We start from the raw sequence: 15471 nt of genomic DNA on the forward strand, positions 1-15471 counted from the left end.
GAATTGTGATAAATCAGAAAAGTATTCAAATCACAGAATAGTGGCTGGATATGGAGAAGTGAATAGCTAATTTGTTAAAGTGTCGCCGAGTCGAGTGCGACGTCGGAGGTGTAGACAGGTTGTCTTATAAATATTACAAGTTGAAGATTAAAATCTTCAGGTGGGCACATAGACGACTTGAAACATTTAACTTAACTGTCTTCCAGATATAATCTGAGGAACTTATGTTCCGTCGTAAAAGGTCTGATGAGTTTGAGTGAGAAGTTTTTTTTACGCTTTTTAAAAGAGCGATTAACACTAATGGTTAAAAGCTCAAGGTTCTTTTTTATTTGTTTTTTGTTTTCAGTACGCTCTGTTAAATTTTATGAGATTGAGCAGAGAGACGAAATTAATGGTGACGGTAATTTTAATTGCCTTTTTTAAGCTGTCATAATGTTTCGTCCCTTGTCAAGGATCAAATTTTATGACATTTCAGATAGCAGAAGCCTTTTAATTTTTATGAAGGATGGTGGTTTTTAATGTTCAAAATAAATTGATATTCTTGATGAAAACTAAACCTTTTCGTTTATTATATCTTGTGTCGTGCAAGTCAATTTTGTGTAATTATAAAAATCACATTTATTATTTATACTCAGGTAATTAAACTTTAATTATTTTGGAGATAGGTAGATAAAAATATATTTATTTATGAGTCATATTACACAAAATTTCAGATGGGCGAATTAGTAAGAAATGCGACGAATAAAAGGGTCCGTTCACACAGACCGGCTCGGAGAGCATCGGCCTGCTTTTTTCTTTTCACACAGACCGGGTCGTATACGCTTGGAATTGGCCGGAGCGGAGCCGCCAACTATTTCACATCGACCGGCTGGAAGAGATCTGAAAGCGGGTGCGAGCGAGAAAGAGCACGCAAGCGGAGCCGGTCGGCTCCTTTTATTACTTCACACGAAGCGCGTTCAGGCATTTTTAATGACAAAAAAGGTGCAAATGCAAAAATAAACTTTACTACAATCACTCAAAACACTGTTTCCAACGTGATAAAAATCTGCTCTCCTCTCCGAGCCGGTCTGTGTGAACGGACCCTTAAGCGGCGGAGCGGACGCGGGCGAATAGCAACGCTTCTAGATACGTAACGCAAGGTCACTATAACGCGCGTTTAGAGCGTGCACGAAGCAAGGGGAGCGACGTTGAATTGTCAACGCGGGCCGCGGGGAGCGGGCAGTAAGCGTCGGACGCTCGTTCGTTGTGGTTGCGTCACAATGTCTTTCGAGGACATTATCTTAAAAGTTAAGGCGCATCCCGAGTTATGGTTGTGCACACATCAGTATTACAGAAATAGAGCAGTTTGCTCACAAACTTGGAAACAAATTACTAAAGAACTGGACGCTGATGGTACGTTGAAAACATCATTTAACCAATATCATTATTCAAATCAATTCTTAGCTTAATGGCTATTAGTTGTGCGAATATATTATATTGCAAATGTCACTTAGAAACCGATATTATAATGCTGGCATCAAAACCAGCACATTTATTTTATATTTATCCGAAGGCTTTGACGAATTTATTAGCGCAAAGCGTGTAGCCATAATGTAGGTAATAAATAAATAGATTTATTATAATAAATGATGTGTGTGTGATGTGTAAATATGTGTTTTAATGATGAATCTGGTACACTAACCGAGTCATCAGTCGACAGCTTACTTTTTAAAATAATTTTCGAAATGAATATTACTGATATTTTTTTCTTTGTCATCTAGAATGGACAGTTAAGAAACGTTGGAAGCATTTAAAGGATCAATACAGAAAGGAACTAAAGAAAATATTATCAAAACGTTTGGCGATGTCAAACTGGCATTATTACAATGACCTGAGCTTCATTACCGATGAGGTGTTAACCGGAAGACACGGAGTCAATAAAAATGCTAACTCTAATAATGTTGCATCAGAAAACGAATCAGATAGCGATGAACAACCACTTTTAAGAAAGAAAAATCCGCAACAAGAACCTATTAATAGACAACCTCGCTCATCGGATCTTGTAAAGCGAGGTTTAAACGCAAAGAAAAAGCCTTTGATAATGAAACAGTTAAAAGAATTAAAAGATTTGATTCAAAGCAAAAATAAAACAATGGACGATGAATTGAGGAATGACGCTGATTATCTATTTTTAATAAGCCTATTGCCGACTATTAGGAAGTTATCGGATCTACAAAAATTACACTTTAGAGGTAAAGTTAACGAATGGCTACTACAAACTCTGTCGCAATACCAGTTTACGAATGTTTGTGATAATAAAATATACGTCCAAGATCAATTAAATGAAAGTCAACCTTGACGTTGATTTATATGCAAAAACAAAATTCTTGTCATATATTTGAAGCTACGTATGTTTATAGTATTTTGTAGCAAACGTCTGAAGTAGAACTCGTAAAACAAAGTTACTATAACCTTCTAAATATAAGAGGAAACTTATTCGCAGACGTGAGATATTTACGGAGTTTTTAAAATTAAATATTATTTAATAGTAATGTTCGAACATTCAATTTGTTTTAAAAACCTTTCATAAATTTGGAATTTAATATTAATATAAGCACTTTAAAATTGTGTGTATATTAAGACTGATTAAAATTTTATTTAATAGATACACCTTTAAATACTTCGTCTAGTGCACTAAATATAGTCTAGATTTTTCTATATTGTATATAATCTATTTTAATAAATATTTTTGCTTAAATTATGTTTTAATTAATTTCTTTCTATTCAAATGCTATAATCAAAGAGTACGAACGAAATGAAGATGTACAAGAAATCGATAAATAATAAAATATATAATAAATATTAAAGTCAATGATATGACTTTATTAAATGTCATGAATGTATTTATATAATATTTGTTAAATATTTTGAAACTATTAAATACTTAATATTTACATTTATTATCTGCCTTATTAGTTATTTCGTTAATAGTAATTCGAATTAACATTTTGGTTTCACGTCAAAAACTGATCCTCTAATTTAATATATGTACGTGTTTGCTTGCAAAACTTAATACATAAATATATGGAGTCTTATTTGTACGTGATAGTTTTTTGAAAAGATTAATAGCAATTCATCTATAAGATACAGGAAATACCAAGTTCAAATAAATACCTTAGCAAAGTCGCTTTCATTAGCAGAAAAACTTCTATATTCATCATGTACGTATATAATAATATAACCAATGTTTTGATTTTAATATAACTGGGTCAAGTTGTAGGTAACTTATGTACTTACATAAGTTCACTATCACTTGAACTAGTGCAATTCACAGAGGATTTACAATAGCGTGTCTCTCTTACCTAAGTTCGTTGATCGACATTGCAGTCACAGCTTGTTTTAAGTACTATTTGTATGGATACTATTTAAATGTAAATCGTTACTTTTAAAAAACTATGATTGTTTTTTGTCAGATTTATTAAAAACTAAATACCGTTTCTTTTCTAAGACTTCATAATCGATTATGTCATAACTAAACTCCATCTAGCCGTTTCAAGTGTGATTGAGTAAATAATATAAAAAAAAACACACACACAAAAACATTTAATACTGATAGGATTAGCTTTAAAATTAAATATCTTCAAGATCAATGTAGTAACCTAACATTGCATCAACATTTGAACACAACTTTTTAATTAATCAACGCGCAATAGATTCATTGAGCAAATCGTGTAAACGCCACGTGTGGGGTAAGATTTAAGCATCACAATGGTCTGTTGTAACTTTTCTCCACAATTTTCTATTGCGCGGGAAATGCCTCAGTGTTGTTGCACTCATATGCAACTTTATCTTGCATCATTCGAGAACACAGTTCATGAGATTTTTGTTTAACTATTGTTTAGATTATCTTTGTTATTCCAAAGACTAAAAAATGTATTTGTTAAAAGTGATCAAAATTTACTATCAATATTTTTCGTTTACATTTAATTTTTTTAGAGCAAAAACATTAGACACAAATTATGGATTATATTAAAATCTAGTATAATGAAATGCAATGAGCAAATCATTTCCAAAATTGGCATATCATACATTACGGAAGCGTGCGCGCAGGTGAATCGTACTGGGTGCGCCCGCGCCGGCGTAGAGGATCGCTTGCTCAAATTGCTCAATGCGGCCGCATTCCACCATTGAATGCGGGTGCGGACGCACGTGTACAATGTGGTCTCATTTGGATAAAATCAGATATTTTAACTTGAATAATTAATACGTTTCATTTCATAAACGGAGTTAACGAAATGCAGAATTTATTCTAATATCAAACACAAGTACTGATACATTAATAGTGAATTAATACTATCAAAATAATAAATAAATAGAAACCCTTATTTACCAATTACTTAATTAGTACTATGTACGTATAACGCGAATACATTTTTAAATAAAATTACATAAATGAATTTCGATTTATTTTTAATTTACATCATAGGACCAAGACCTGTAAATACTAGTTAAGTTATTACGATAGTTTGCTGCTAGCTAATTGCAGATATAATTATTAAAGCGATATAATCAAAATTTATGGCTGCCCACACAGATAGTCGTTTCAAACTCAATTGATAACTACCAATGAATTGCTTTCGACATTGCTTAATTACCTCCCTCGAGCTGTACAAGGGTAAAGCACAAAATTATTTAATAACATCATAACATTATATTTTGATTGTAATTCGAAACCTCAGGCGATAATTTGTTTCAAATAAAATGCGACACGAATATTAATTGTTCAACCTGTGCTAAATTGAATGGAGAGCTCCACAATTGTGCAACGTACATCACAGCTCAATGTTGCTAAGATACAATTAGAAGATGACTCATATCGTAAACATGACATGACGCTGGATTTATGTGCAAACGATTTGAAAAATTACAGCCAAATTGGCGAAACAATTACTTTTGTTCGACGCTCCAAGCCATCATCTAAATAAGTTGTTGGCACCGACTGATGGGTCCATGGCATTTTGGTTATGAAATACGCTAATTATTAGATCACGACGTTATGAAGTACCTAATTGCATACGATAGTATATTGCAAATACGTATAGAAGCGGGTCACCCGCAATGGTATGGACTTATAAGGTATCCTTCGCATATAATCCAATATAATGTATGGCTTCGTTTTGACGCAAACAATAGAATTATTAGCGAGAACTGTATTTTCTTCTGTGAATTCTGATTATTACACAATATTATTTTCATTAGTTGTTGGAAATGATTAATAAAAATCGGCATCCAGCAGAAACTGATCATCCCACAATATTATATATATATATATATCATTGATGTTTTATAATTATTTTATAAATATAATATATATCTTCAATCGTCAAGGCTTGGTAGCACCAAACGACACGTAATAAACTAGATTCTACAAAGAATATTCTATAAAAGACACAATTACTTTCAATTGTTCTTGTTAAAAATAAGATGATACTATCACCTTTAATTTAATATCTTTAAAAGACTAATAACAATTCAGTACTGATAGAGGAACTGATTTAAAATTCAGTTTCAAGATTTGATCCAAATGGGCGAAGTTGAATAAGTACTCGTAATAAATAATAAGAGACGTTATACATCAAAATTTATCATAAGCATTAATGTTAAGACGTGATCAAGCAATCGCTATATTAATGGACTTAAGGTTGCAATTTACATTTATGATATTTGCAAAAGTTGCTTGTAGTACATAATCAACACGAACATGGAGCAGCTCAATAAAAAATATTTTTTTTTTTCCAACAAGAATATGTTGAATAAACAAACGCTCGGAATTATGATGTTGCCGCCGTTGCAACCCGTTCGTCTTACGTCTGTGCTCGTAGGGATTCCTATCCTATTGGACTAGAGAATAACGAAATAGTAAGTGCACCTGCGAACACCGCATCACTATACATCATGGCTCTGCACTTGACTAGTCGCCGTTGAGAATCGGAATCATCGTCATCATATTTTAATTTTCAATGTTATCGATATATATAATCTGCGAAATCGAATCAGAAATGATGAAACCCGCAGGCGCACCAAAGCAACCGACATAGCTCGGAGAATTGCTGTATTAAAGTAGCAGTGGGTGCGGCACATCGCTTGCAGAACTGACGACCGCTGGGGCAAAATGGTTCTGGGCTGCGACGTTGGACGAAAAGACGCAGCGTTGGCAGGCCGCCTACAAGGTGTACCGACGATATTGCAAGGATCGCGGGAAGACCTTGTCGCGCGTGGATGCGGGTAGCGGAAGACCGGCTATCGTAGAAATCCTTGTTAATCTCGGTGAAATGATGATGATAATATATATAAGTTGATGTTGGTATAACTAATTTAGATTATAAATTTATATGCAGACAACATATACCGGGTTTTATTAGTGTTTTATAAAACGTATCCTGTTTGTTGATGTTAAAATGATTCATATGAGACTTGTTTGCGTTAATAAATATAGATTTACACTTAATCTCCATTTCCGCAGTGCAACTACAGGGATTAGTTTCAAACTTGGCAACCGATTTCTCGTGCTGATATCTGTTCATTCGAATTGCTTGCTTATATTCAATTGAGTAGTAAGATTAACGCGACTAAAATAAAAATGATCAGGACTCGATGGTTAAAAAAATCAATGCTGTTTAGGTCACCATACATTAGGTCATACAATTTTGAGAATATTAATAACTTTTAAAATGTTTTGTTTGTAATTCTCAAAATTGTTTTATGATATATATTTAGCTATAACAAATGTGTGTTTTCGTGTACCTACACATTATATTATTGAAGGCTAAAGTTGCACCTACACGGTGCGCTTTGCCGTCCGGTTCCGCATATTAATATAATATGCAAATATACATTAATTTATGTGTCAAGCTCTCATACACATAAACATTGACTTTTCATGTGCTTAATTTGTATTTAATTCATCTCGTGCTCAGAGGTGAAAAAAACATGATGTCAAAAACTACAGGAGTCGGATTACATTATATTCTACCGCGTATGTACCAAGACTGGGAACTATGTAACTACTTCGGTACACTGGTTCACTCACTCTTCATTATATAGTGGTATAAATAATGACACAATATATAAATAATCTAAGAGTCGAAGACAACATATATATTGTTATCCTTCCAAAACTGAAGTAAAGGTACGAAATGGTTACAAAAAATGCGACAACCGTACGTCATATTTACTTGCAAGAAAAGAGGTGGATGCGTTTTCTCAAAGCATATCGATGAATATGTGATATAAGTAAAACGAAGACAAAAATATCCACAAGATTTCTTAAGCTGATGTTTATGGACGTATTGGGTATTATTAACATAAGTTTGACGGTGGTATTAAATACCTTATATTATCTAAATTATATTATCATATTTTATTATAAATAAGGTTTCTCATAGTATATCGGTCTCATGCCTACCTTTCTCTCTTTCAGTGATGCAAATATCCCGTATTTACACGTTAAGTAGCACGCAATGAATTACTCGGAGTCGCGTCTGATGGGGCCCTTCTTGTTCGTCAACGCCGCCGTACATGGCCGACTCCGTTCGATCGATAAAATTATTATATACATTATACATATACATTAACTAAGTTCTCTCTGATTTATATGCAGTGAAATACTATATAATGAGGCGCGTTTACGATCGTATCAAGCGATTTGCTAAAGTTTTTACTTTTGAATTTTATTACGAACTCTTCGTATTTGTGTTGATATTTTAGTTAAGTAACATTTAGAAACATTTCATCGCGACCCGAACCATCTTTTACTTGGTGGTATACCAAATTCAACAAATCTAGGTATAAGTGACATAAATTTGCTGAATTCGTTTTTTTTTTAGCTTACGTTAAAATCACTTCACCAAATATGTTTAAAATGCGTTTCCATAATCCACGCTGCAGTAATGCGAGTTGAACACTTGCCGATTTCCACCTAAGTTTACCTTCACCACCGAGCGCAATGCTCCGATTTAAATCCATATTGTTAGGTTAAGAGAAGCGTGTTATATCCAATAGTTCATCACAGCTACTAGAACATTCTCGATTTCATATTTTTGTAGACATTTGACAATTTCCCAAAAATACACACTATCAAACCAAGTTTTATCATATTTGTAAATTAAACGTACACAAAACATTGTTTCGTTAAATAAGGACTAGCCGACATACTTTTAATTATTCATGCCAAGTAAAAGTAGCATTTTAATTGTTTAATAAGGTTTGTGACAAAAAGTTTTTATGCGATCCGATCGGAGTTGTTTAAGTTTCCATTGCAGGGATTCCTGTTTATCCTAATTTAATACAATATTTTTTAAAGAGATTACTGTATAATAATTCGATATTATCAATATGAATCGATATGCTAGGATCGAGTTTTATTTTTTTATATAAAAAAATGCTTGTTTTTCGTATTCTAAGCATTCGCGAATCATTTGATTAAGTTGAGACTTTACGTAGTTGTAGGCGCGTGCTATGCGCATCTTCTCCTCCCGCCGTGAGTGTCGCCGGGGCCAGAGGGTCACTGTACCCCGAGTACCCCCTAGGATTTGGAGGCCCGCAGAAGCGGGCCAACCGTCGGGACGGCACGGTAGTATGCGCAAGCGATCCCGTGACGTCCCCCGACAAGATGGAGTGGGTACCGCTGGTTTTTAGTGGGTATTCCGGCGCCTTCAGCGCCGGCGAGTCCCGCATACCCCCCCACTTTATATGGGGGAAACACATAAATGTGTTTTTCCAGCGAGAAAAAAAAAAAAAAAAAAAAAGGCGCGTGCGAGAACGATTATTATTTTACAAAAACAATAAAATTAAAGAAGCATTATAACGAAATCTATTTATACCTTATTAACTTAAAGGTGTACACATTTTTAAACCGAATAATATAAATCTGATTAAAAAAGTCAAATGTAATAACTCCCAAATCCATTATAACGGCTCAGATGGCCTAGTTACTGTAACGTGTATATTTACTGAAGGTAGCGAGTTCAATTACGGGAAAGCCCTACTAAATTTTCATAGGATATTTTTTTTTATTTATAAATCTTCTTGCGCTTGACGGTGAAAACATCTAGATAAGGCGTGTATTAAAATTCATATGTGCTAAGTTGAAATGAATATTAATGTGCAAAGATATAAAGAAATGTAAGGATTTGATTTTAATACGTGAACGACGCCTGCTTACTTACACTGTGTGAGACGGGTTACGTGTTTGGTAATGCATGTTTTTACTTATATACATATTATGAACACAATAAGTGCGTCTAAACATGATCACTGCAGTGGATTGTGACTACCAGCTGCGGGGGTGCTTGGTAGCGGTTTTCTAATTTTTTAGTCAGCTATCGATACGAATGAGGTCATGAAAATGTAAGTAGAGCGAATCTCACGTTTTATTTAAGGTAATGAAGTTTTTATTTAAAGTACATTTTTAAATTTTTTATTGTATTTTTTTCTTTAATTACCTAAGTTTTGCAAATATAGACGTTAAATGGATGAAAATTGATTTGTAGGATTTTATTACAGTCATAATTATATTCAAAACGTTAACCTTAAATACTTAATGTGTTTAAAAAACACCTCTAATGTCTGTACTTTAATACCGAAAATATCATGATTTAATCATTAATAACCTTATTAAGCATATTTATTATATTTTAATTATAATTAAGTGATAAATACTCGTGTTGTTTTCACAACAAATTAATTTTACGACATTTATATAGTCTAAGGTTGAGTTCAATCAATTCAGTATTAACCGGTTAAGTAAAGAAGTTGAACTTGTATGTATGTGTTTTTTTCCTGATCTCAAGGGGTGAACGGCTGGATACGGTAGCGTTTGAACTAGCAAGTCAATTACAAGCCTACGGTCTACGGGTATAACCTGAGACTGGATTGTATCTGTTATATAGTTAGGGCTGTCAACATTTATTTAATGCAAATAAACAGTTTTATCTGTGCTTAAACAATTTAATAATTCAATTAATAAGCCTAGATGGCCTAGTGATTAGAACGCGTGCATCCTTACCGATAATCGTGGGTTCAAACCCGGGCAAGCATCAATGAATGTTCATGTACTTAATTTGTGTTTATAATTTATCTCGTGCTTGACGGCGAAGGAAAACATCGTGAGGAAACCTGCATGGGTCTAATTTCATCGGAATTGTGCCACACGTGTATTCTACCAACACGCATTGGAGCAGCGTGGTGGAATTAGCCCAGTAGTGGGACATTAACAGGCTGTTACTGTTACTACTACTACTGCATGAACAATTTATTATTAATACTATAACTAAACATTATAAGTGTAAAAAAAGGAAAATTTTGTTTTAGGCAAATATTTTAGGCATGAATATTAGGTACGAAAACGTATGTATAAAAAAAAATTTTTGGAGCAGACGTTTTGATCGATAGTAATTGATCAAGACGGTAATTTCCTGAGTGTGTTATTTCCCTAATTGGTAAATAATCAATATTAATTGAAAGTGTATTTTTTAAATTAATAGAATTTAATTCGTACTTTCATTCCTTTTTTATGATTTATTTGTAATCAATAGCTTTACATAAAATAGTTGTTCTGCAATAACTTAATATAAAAATAAGGCCGTACAATATAAAAGTAACAATCAACGTGAAATAATATAAATAATTTTGTATAACAGCGTATGAGGAAAAATTAAAAGATGGAACATTTACAGAGAACAATTATATTAGTACTATATATTAAAAATATGTATGTCCTTGAGAGGTGCGTAAATGTGTGCGAGTGGGATGAGTTTGTGTGTCCATCCAACGTGTCTGTTTGTCCTGAGTCTGGGTGTAAGTGTTTACATAAGTATGTATTTACAAAAGAAAAGTAGTAAATGTAGTATATCAGTTGTCTGGTTTCCATAGCACAAGCTCTGCTTAGTTTGGGATCAGATGGCCGTGTGTGAATATTCGATTTATATCCCAGGATATAAATCGAAGTGTTGAAGTAAATAAGAGTTTAAGTTAGACACAACTCACAGCCCTGTTAATAGAAAGATGACAGCCGATGTAGACAACTTGCAGGAACTTTACAAGGATATGGAATATGTTTTTAGTCTTTTAGAGACGTTTATCCTAATTGAGAGTGATCACTAATATTACTATCATATGTTGTAAGAAATCTTAAAGGTGTTGTATTTTATTCGAATTGCTTTACGACAACATTACGTCTTAATAATATATTATTCATTTAGTGTGTGTATAGGCAACATAGTATGTTTATACGCTGTTTTAATAAATAGCAGTTATTTTAAAATGAAGTGTCAACTTGGTGACTTATCAATATACAATTGGGAGATATGATTATTAAATTTTTGAATTTAAAATATAAAGGAAATAAAATACCAGTTAATAAGTACGATTTTTAAGAAAGTATTGTATGACAAAAAAAATTACACAATACTTAAAAAACAACTTCAGACATTCAACTGTTATATTTGCGTGAAATAAAGTATAAGACGAAGTGGGCATGTAGTATTGGCTTTGAATATGTCGGAGACGAAATCACTTGGCGATATACTGATTCTTACATCTCATTTTTATTTTTCATTTTTGCTCAATTAAAAATAGAATTGACATTTAATAAGAATTTAGTTTATTTATTTTAATATAAATTTAAATAATTCACTAGCAATTACTCCATTTATTTGGAGTCAGACATGCTCTTCCCTTTATCACATACTTACTCTCTTCTTTGCACAAGTCATTCCTCTCATAGTTCTACTTTTCATCACAAAGTTCATCTTTATTTTCGGGCTTCTTTATATTACAAAAATAATAAAAAGAAATATTTTATTATATTACTGATCAGCAGTGCTATTCTGTAAGAACTCACTTCATTACTCACCCGTGAAATGTTGACAACTGACTGATGTTAAGCTATTTTGATGCGTGTATTCTTGAAATATTATAATTATTATGGTTAATATCGTATTTGTGACATTTCACGACCGTTTACTGCTGTGAGTTTACAAGAATTTCAATGTTCTTTCCTACGTTTACAATTTAATATTTTCGTGACGAAATATTTAATGAAATGTCTTCCCTTCTACGAATCTAACGAAATTATTTATCAAAACACTCTAAGCAATACATAGAAACAAAAGAGTCGTGGAAATCGTTACTACATATATTTATATCTTAGACCGCTTCTCGAAAATTATATTTAGTAATTTTGATTGTTGACTATTCATAGAAATATTAAGTAAAGTAATGCGGTACTCACGTGTTCGTCTAGAGAGTAGGTTAATTCTCCGTCGTCATATAAAACAAACCACCTCCGCTGCCATCTCTGAAACAAAGAAATTTTAAATATAGTACCTCATATAAAACATACATATGTCAGCCTGGGTTACCTGCCCAGATAAAAAAAAATATATGTTCCGTTTCTAGGGATACAAGCTTGCTTCGTAGCAAACTTCATCAAAATCAGTCTAGTCATTAAAGCATAACAAACAAAGTTACTTTTGCATTTAAAATATATGGTGTAGAGTGGTGGTGTAGAGTTTCTAGATATCCTCTAGAAATCTTTATATATTTGAGATAAAAGTATATCGAATATATCGAGTGGTATTAAGTTGGCACCACTGCCGACTGGTATGGATGATGAATGAACTGGTATGGAGTGAGAAAAAATATTTTTTTTAAATATTGATTTAAGAACGCATTCGAAAACTGATTTGCGTTTAACAATGCATTTACTTAAATACGTTTTCTTTTACGGTTTGCGTTTTTGATTTGCAAGTTAAAAACGACAAGACTATCAAACATCGCTGGTTATTCTTGCCTTGGTCCATTCGTGGGAACAACAAACAGTTTAAAATGTTCAATCGATTAGCAAATATCCGCCGGGTTTGGAATTCTTTATTTCGAAATATTATAATATAGTGTGAAAAAATCGCAAGCTAATCAAATACATTACTACGACATATAACCTTGAAAAATAGAATTCAACTATTTCAAATCGATATTATTTACATTAAAGTACTTCCCGCTGTGAGTACAAATGTTAATTATGTGAAAATATCTTATTCTGTTATATGAATTTGTTAGCAGGTATGGCTTTAACATTAAAGAAGTCCTATTTAGGAGGATTTTAAGCGAATCTAGAAAGCGAATTTGAGTGAGAACTCACTGATCATGACCTCGTTGACCTTTTGTGTCCGTTATGCTAATACAAGCGAACAGGTATTAATCTTTAAAACTAACTATTACTAAATCTTACTGGTCGTAGGAGTTCTATCACCGGCCACCGACTTATAAATATTTACCGCTGAACATTAATACGTTGCATTGCTGTTCCTATTATCTTTTTAAATAAATAGGCTAGCGCTTGACTGTTATCACAGCAGATGTGTGTATATCACTGGGTGAGCCAGTGTAAGTACAGGCACAGGGGATATAACATCTTAGATGCATTGACAGTTAAACGAATAGTTTCATTGTATATAATAGTAATGTGAGTTGATAGTCATGAGACGCATTTGCCTATTGCTAATAAAAAAAATACTTCTAACAATGTGACAAATATGAAAAAAAATGAAAATAGAAGTTCGTTATCGAAGTCTTATACGTTGCATTTAAATCCAAGTAATATCAGAATCATCGCAGACAATAAAAATTAATCGATTTTGATATCACTTTTATATTTAACAAACAGCGCAAAGCAACTACGAACAATGCTACAGTTAATATATAATTAAAATATCATTGTGAATGCGAAATAGTATAAACACTACAACAGTATCAAATAACTATCTATTATGAAACATAAATAACAAGTACCCTATAATAGTATTAAAATCAATCGTCGAATGATATTTATAATTTAGACGGGTAATAGTTATATCACTCTTACGAAAGAACGCACGTGTTTCATTGTTTTAAGTTACTGTTGCGTATAAAACAATTGTTTAGATTAACCCTGTGTATAACGATAGAAAAAAAACATACTGTATAATTTAAACGTGGTTTTATTACGAAACAAAACGAAAGGATTTAAGAGATTAACTAGTAATCGTTTTAATATAGTTTGTTTCATTATTTGTTATGTGAAACATTCTTGTTTTCTATTTAGTTAGTATGTAAAAGTCCTGATTAAATTTACGACGATGAGGTGGACCGCAATTTGACTTTACGTGCTTTTCGAGGAACAGGAGTGTGATACTACCAACTGCCAAACTAAGGGCTATTCATGAGAATTTACTAACAAAACAAACCGCGATCCTAGTTTCGAATGAACCCAGGACTTCAAGATCTGCATTATAAGGTATTAGAACAATGAGGCAGTTTATTGCTTTCATCAAAAAGAAAAAAAAACAACATCTAATAAATAAAATAATTGTTTAAGCTGTATAACCAAATACTCTTGCGTATTTTGAGTGAAATCAATGAAAAACATTTTTTACCCAGTTTGCCGAGCTATGCGACCTCTTTGTAAAACAGTAAGATAATTACTTTAATGCGTTCAAGAACACGGCACTTTCACTGATACTGATATATTTGCATACTGCTCTTAGTTTAACGTATTCATAGTTTTTGCGTCGAACAATGAGGCGCGAGACAATAGTGTTGCCATATTAATGAGCGTTAATAAATTCCAAAGGATTTTTACTATACTTATGTAATAATGGCTTGTTACAGTTGATGTTAGGTTATTTTGTAAGTACATTGACCTTTATTTAAATAATACACACAGACAAATAGAAAAACATACATAACAGAATTGATAAGCGCCATTGCTATCTTAGGTTCAGATTGTGGAGACGAACCGACGATAAACTCACCCGTGACATTATATATAACTGTGTACCTCTAATTACACTGGACAAAATGTAAAAAGTAATTGTATTTTTTAAAGTTGTTTTTAATAGATACGAATATATATATATATATATATATATATATATATATATATATATATATATATATATATATATATATATATTCTAATAGCAACACCAATATATATTTTCAAACCAACTACCGCTTTAAACCATCCTTTCATAACAAAGCGAACTTACTAATTTGTAATCTCAAAGTTGAAACCCTAATGATTCCGAATAAAGGCTCTCGTTAAAGTAACAAGGCTCCAAATAACAAAATATCATCGTCAATAATTGACAATACTTATTTGAAAGGAAACCGGCGGATGCGTCGAAACGTCTAACAAGATGACGCCATGTTGGAATTCGACTGTCTAATAACAAGTTAATATCATCAGTAATGTAGGCAATACCACGTGGTATAACGATCCTCCAGAATATTACACGATTCATGATTTTGGAGGATCGAGAAATGACGTAATAAAAAGAATTACTTTGAAAGTCGAATTTAATTAAATGAGAATAATATTTATGTTTCAAGGAAGTTCTGGCGAGCAATCAGTGTTGATAAAATCAAGGTATATTAAGAAAAGGATTTATA

General features: G+C 32.5%; 2 protein-coding genes across 7 annotated transcripts in view; one reads left to right on the plus strand and one right to left on the minus strand.

The window, feature by feature from the left end:
• Positions 1-15471, minus strand: part of LOC126770157 (protein outspread) — a 242345-nt gene that overhangs the window by 52771 nt on the left and 174103 nt on the right. For all 6 annotated transcript variants that reach the window (XM_050489355.1, XM_050489357.1, XM_050489354.1 and 3 more), the window contains exon 3: positions 12272-12337. In XM_050489355.1, coding sequence (XP_050345312.1) covers positions 12272-12337 — 66 coding nt within the window. The remainder of the gene's footprint in view (positions 1-12271; positions 12338-15471) is intronic.
• LOC126770231 (uncharacterized) lies at positions 1221-2663 on the plus strand. Its single transcript, XM_050489508.1, has 2 exons — positions 1221-1392; positions 1761-2663. Exons 1-2 carry the CDS (start codon positions 1260-1262, stop codon positions 2336-2338), a joined length of 711 nt encoding a protein of 236 aa, XP_050345465.1. The 5' UTR covers positions 1221-1259; the 3' UTR covers positions 2339-2663.

This window comes from Nymphalis io, chromosome 8 (genome assembly GCF_905147045.1).
Source record: "Nymphalis io chromosome 8, ilAglIoxx1.1, whole genome shotgun sequence".
NCBI lineage: Eukaryota > Metazoa > Arthropoda > Insecta > Lepidoptera > Nymphalidae > Nymphalis > Nymphalis io.

What these genes read in the sequence shown, in the direction of transcription:
- LOC126770231 (XM_050489508.1), top strand. Translation starts at nt 1,260, where the DNA reads ATGTCTTTCGAGGACATTATCTTAAAAGTTAAGGCGCATCCCGAGTTA. An exon ending in TAAAGAACTGGACGCTGATG is followed by an intron (nt 1,393 to 1,760) that starts GTACGTTGAAAA and finishes TTTGTCATCTAG; the next exon opens with AATGGACAGTTAAGAAACGT.